Raw genomic sequence first — 5,873 nt, 5'->3', positions numbered from 1 at the left:
AATTCTATGTTTTTTCTTATATGTTTATAAAAGATAAAGGCAAAAAAATGCTTTAAAGAGTGGTCTTTGTGTCACAATGCAGATAATTGAAAAAAATATAAAGCGGCTAAGAAAGAGACAAAAGTGACTGTAAGTGAAGCAAGAACAAGAGCATAAGAGGGTCTCTACCAGTGTTTAAGAACAAAGGAAGGAGAAAATGTATATATAGGATCACAAAGAGCCGTGAAAAAAGAACGAGAGACTTGGATCAGGTTAAGTGCATAAAGTATAAAGACGGAAAGATTTTGGGTCAAGATGAGAAGATTAATGAAAGGTGAAAGAGCTACTTCTATGAGTTATTTAATGAAGGATAGAAGACTCTTCCGAGCCTTGGTCAATTATGCAAGAGGGAAGAAGATCAAAACTTCGACTACTATCGAAGGATTCGAGACTTCGAGGTAAAAGAGGCTCTAAAGCGGATGAAAAATGGCAAGGTAGTAGGATCCGATAATATTCCAATTGAACTTTGGAAGGGTTTTGGAGAGAAAGGCATCAGTTGGTTAACCAAACTTTTTAATGAGATTTTAAGGTAAAAAAAAGATGTCAGATGAGTGGAGAAAGAGCACCTTGGTAACTATCTACAAGAATAAGGAGGATATACAGAGTTGTGAAAACTATAGAGGGACCAAGCTCACGAGCGATACCATGAAGTTATGGAAAAGAGTGATAGACGGAAGCTGAGACAAGAGACACAAGTAACAAGTAATAGAGAACCAATTTGGTTTTATGTCAAACAGTCTACCATTGAAACTACATACCTGTTAAGAAGAATGATGGAGAGGTATCGTAGTAATAAAAGAGATCTATATATGGTGTTTATTGATTTGGAAAAAGTGTATGATAAGGTGCCAAGGGAGGTCTTATGGAAGGTTTTGGATAGGAAGAGAGTAAGAATCGCATATCTTCGTGCAATTAAAGACATGTATGATGAGACTACAACTAGCGTGAAGACTCAATGTGGTGTGACAGAGAAATTTTCTATTGATATAGGATTACATAAGGGATCATCCTTAAGTCCATATATTTTCACCTTAGTCTTGGGAGTACTCATATAGCATATCCAAGAGCTTATATCATGGTGCATGCTTTTTGCCGATGATATCGTCCTTATGGGAGAGTTAATGGAAGACCTAAATAAGAAGTTGGATCTATGGAGAGAAACTCTAGAAGTGTATGGTCTGTGCATAAGTTGTAGTAAGACAAAATATATGGAATGTAAGTTCGGCCGCTGAAGGAAAAACCCTAATACAACGGTGAAGATTGAAGAAAACATCCTACAAAAAGTTAAAAGCTTTAAGTATCTTGGATGCATCATACATGATAATGGAGAGATTAAACATGATGTAAATCATAGGATCCAAGCAGGTTGGTCAAAATGGCAGAATAGACTGGTTTTATATGTGATAAAAAAAAGTGTCTTTAAAACTTAAAGGTAATTCTATCGCACAACTATCAGACCAACTATGCTTTATGGTACAGAGTGTTGGGGACCCAAAGGGAAGGATGAACATAAATTAAGTGTGACAGAGATGAAGATGTTGAGATGGATGAGTGATCATATGCGATTGGATAGAATAAATAACGAAGATATAAGAGAGAGAGAGTTGGAGTAGCACCTATTGTGGAAAAGATGGTAAAATCACGTCTCAAGTGGTTTGGACATATGAAAAGAAAACTGACAGAGCATCCGATCAGGAGGGTGGATGAAATAGAAAATAGACAAGGGGTAAAAGGTAGAGGAAGACTTAGGAAGACCATCCATAGAGTAGTCAAACGAAACCTACATGTAAATGATCTCTTTGTAGACATAATACATAATAGAGCTCAATGATATCGTTTGATTCATGTAGTCAACCGCACCTAGTGAAACAAAGCTTTGTTAATGTTGTATGTTTATTTCTATATTTCACTTCAAAAAATTGTATTTGTTTTAACTAATTCATGTTTTTATCATTATAAAATTTCTGTATTTTATGTAAAAAAAAAAATTCGTGTTTTCTTTAACAAAATTATAATAATAAATTAATATACAAGAATTACACTTACAAATTTTAACAAAGCCAAACAAAAATATTTTTTTATACAAAATCAAAAGTAAAAATTTAATAAAAAAATATAATTATATATTTAAAATATTTGAATACTAAAGGGACTACAAGCAAGGAAGTAAAGAGTAGAATTGATAAAACAAAATAAATCCAATCCTAACGTGATTATCTAAACGCAGAAACTACAATTTCTAGCTTCTTATAAACGCACGTTAAGAACCTAAAATCACGTTGGCGTTTAAAGAAAAAAAAGCATCCAAACAAAAAGAGGAAGCGTTCAATGCACTCAAACTGCTTCTCTTCCTTCCAACGCAAAACCAAACACACCCTTTGTTACTCAACATTTCTGATATAAAATAAGGGCTGAATTTCATTACTTGCACTATGCAATTAAAAAAAAAAAACTAAAAACGTTGCATTCCTTTTATTACTTTAAACAAAGTTCTATTCCCAAAGTTGAATGACCAACTAACTAATCACAAGTCAACCTACTCCTACACGAACGCGATTCATTTAAGCCTGGAGTCCTACGAAAATTTACTGTAAAAAATATGGTTTTTATTTTGGTAAGGCTAGAAGGAACTTCTTTGCTTCACTCAAAATCCATTTGGATAACATTATTTATCACGTCACAAAAAATTTAAAACTACTGAACAGAATCACAGAAACACAAGACTCTTGTCATATTATGCCACTAATTTCTGGAGGCAATTGAAGATAGTGACACTTATGGATGTTCCTGTTACATGTCAAGCTTATAGCCAGTATAAATGTCATAATCAACAAAGTAAAACACATTCTAACCTATATGGAAAGTGGAGGGACAAAAAGGATTCCTCACAATTTACAATCTATTGGCAACCTTACCAAGAAGGTTCCATCTCGGCTAAAGGAAATAATGTTGATCGAAAAGCAGCAATACCTAAAATGAGATTCATAGATAGCAAGTTGTACTCAGTTATGCAATCAGCATCAACATCAGAAGTAGATAACAAATTTGAAATCCAGTTGGAAGAATAATGCTATTTCCAAAAACCAAGACAAAATACCACAGCATTGGACTTAAAACCCATGTCACAAGCTTGCTGCTAAATTCAGATTCATCACATAAAAATGATATCAAATGATTGTATAGGCCAAACAGCATAAAATATATAAACCCTCTTTACATAAGCAAGCTTCCCAAAACTAAAATCAACATTTCCAGTAGTAAGACTGTAGAAGGTAATGAAACACATGGAAATTATCTATTCTGCAGTGCAAACTCGAGAGGATACTCTTTCATTATAGCTTCTATGTGCAACACATTTGTTCTCAATCACTTCCAGGGAGTTGTACTTTACAGATTAACATAACTTGCAAATGCACTAAAAGAACAAAGTACACTATGTGCAAGTGAAAATCCAGAAAGCACTTACATCGAGAAAACAAACTGCAAACTACAGCTCACTATAATTGCGCCACACTGCACGAAATTCTTCACGGAAAGTGTTTAGTCGTGCTTTCAAGTTAGGTGTTCGGAAGCTTGCATGCAGGATGGTGGCTGAAAAAGAGCAAGAATGATCAATATTATACCAAAAAAAACAAAATACTGGACAAAGTGCTGGGAAGTATTAAATAGTAAACTTTTCAGTATGAGATGTACCTAGAAGACCAATAGCAAGTGCCCATGAAACCATTAGGAGACCACAGGAAACAAACCAAAAGAAGAAAGATGCTGCAGAAGAATGAGTAAAAAAGTTACATGGATTGATAGAACCACCGTGAATAGTACTGCTCATAAAATCCGACCTCTATTTCAAAGAATTCAATTACCAGCAGAAAATGTCAAGACAAACACCCAACGTGGCTGACCACATATATAAATTGCTCTCCTAGCCGATGGACGTCCACGGATAACAGGCCTGGAATTTGACTAGTCAGTAAACCCACAGCAAAGTCTACATATCTTAAAAGGATAATAACAACAAAAACATACGTAAGAGGAGGTCTCATCTTGGCTGCTAAATGTGGCGAGAATTGCCTGACAGTTCGTGTAACCTTTTCACTAAAAGTACCTGCAAAGCTGCAATTAAAATTATGAATAACGCAATATCAAAGATAAGTTTTATTACTAAGGACTAGATCTGAGTAAAATTAGTCAAGAAATGAAAGAACCACATGAAGAATCTTAGTGATATATATATATATATATATAACAAAGAGCTACTCAGAAAAATGGTTTGAGCAAGCATAACGATGGTGCTAAATGAAAAACATCTAGAAGTAGAAGTGAATAATCGCAAGCTAAAAAGAGTATAACTGCTTTTCTTATTTAGATGAAAACATTATTCATCTACTTCAGTTACCATAAAACTAAATAATATATTGTTCGTGTGCAGACCTATGATTTATGTATTCAAGCACAAACCTCAATGTTGATGATGCAATATATTACATGCCAAAAAAATCACATTCCCAAATTTTCACTCAACAAATACCAGAGGCCACTAGTTTGTGCAAAGCAATATGTACAAAAATCCAACTTACACGAAGCATCTTGGTTGCATAAGTGCAACAAGTTTCTAAAATAGCAACAATATCACAACTGATATCCACTTCAATAGTACAACACCATAAGGCTAGGTTTTTTTTTTTAAATTGGAATCAATTTAATCAGCTCCAACCAATGATGAAATGTGGTATCAAAGTAAAATGATGTATCACTTACCTGTCATTTAGAAAAGCAGTGCTAAGTGCAGTAAGAATGGCAGCAACTATAGCAAGTGGCCTCCAAAGAAAACCCAATACTACAATTCAAAATTTGAATGTTTAGACAAGAAAGGGCAGTAGATCAATTGGAGATAGCAAACAAAAGATATTCATTATGTTAACTTACTCAGAACAGAAACAATCAAAATGAAGTAGTTGGTCCGATAGCTGCACATACAAACATAACCGAAATTATTTAATAGAGGGGTGGGGGGAAATTATATATTCAAATCAGGTTTTCTTCTGTTATGTAGGGATAAATGAAAAAACAAACAAGTCCACCCCAAATCTAAGTGTTATGCAAGCTTCATGGTTGGGTACAGAACAGATGAACTGATTCAATTGGTGAGTGATTTCATCTTTGCAGTCAATGAATTATCTTGGAAGTCTCAAAAAATTAAAGAGATGACATACGTGGGAGAAAAAAAATACTTTCTTTATATCCTCTGTTGTAAACTCTCTTCTTTTCTAATAAAATTCCTTTTCTATAAAAATATATTATACATTTCTAGCTACTGTAAGTTTTGTAACACAAACAAACACTACGTTTATTTACTAATTATCCAGTTTCATGCATGGACCTTGAGGATGTTTAATATATTTCCTTCCTTTGATTATTAGTGACAAAAATGTCACCTTATGTAATTGTTCTTTTCAAATATCATTGTTTCGGTCGTATGAACTTGACACAACCATGTCCTTGGACTAGTGATTTGATCACACTTTCTCAATTAGAGATTTTGACCTTGAGATTTAAGGTAAAATTAGTCCAGAATCCCAGTTGCTTCAACTATGAGCAGCAAATACTGGGATTTTACCATTTCATTTCCTAAATTTTCTTAATAGTGAAAATAATAGGAGAACGAAGATATCATTTTGATAATTCTCACTTAAATGAAAATTCTCCCTTTCCAGCAAGAAAATTTGCCTCATAAAGGAAGACATTTCTTCCTTTACTCTTCCGTTTTCTTCCTCATGAAGGAAGAATCACTCTTCCTCAAACATAGCATCCAAGAAAAAAAAAAAAAACACAAA

At 33.8% G+C, this 5,873-nt stretch overlaps 1 protein-coding gene across 1 annotated transcript in view; it reads right to left on the bottom strand.

Annotated features, from left to right (window-relative positions):
- Positions 2,679-5,873, bottom strand: part of LOC107625611 (PRA1 family protein A1) — a 4,094-nt gene continuing 899 nt past the window's right edge. Inside the window, exons 2-8 of the mRNA XM_016328295.2 lie at positions 4,966-5,006; positions 4,798-4,876; positions 4,066-4,152; positions 3,903-3,991; positions 3,733-3,804; positions 3,506-3,630; positions 2,679-3,009 (exon numbers count right to left, since the gene is read on the bottom strand). Of these exons, the coding sequence (XP_016183781.1) occupies positions 3,527-3,630; positions 3,733-3,804; positions 3,903-3,991; positions 4,066-4,152; positions 4,798-4,876; positions 4,966-5,006 (472 nt within the window). The 3' untranslated portion in view covers positions 2,679-3,009; positions 3,506-3,526. The remainder of the gene's footprint in view (positions 3,010-3,505; positions 3,631-3,732; positions 3,805-3,902; positions 3,992-4,065; positions 4,153-4,797; positions 4,877-4,965; positions 5,007-5,873) is intronic.

Source organism: Arachis ipaensis, chromosome B02 (genome assembly GCF_000816755.2).
Source record: "Arachis ipaensis cultivar K30076 chromosome B02, Araip1.1, whole genome shotgun sequence".
Classification (NCBI taxonomy): Eukaryota; Viridiplantae; Streptophyta; class Magnoliopsida; order Fabales; family Fabaceae; genus Arachis; species Arachis ipaensis.
The sequence above is the reverse complement of the archived record's forward strand: the minus strand, read 5'-3'. Positions and strand labels throughout refer to the sequence as shown.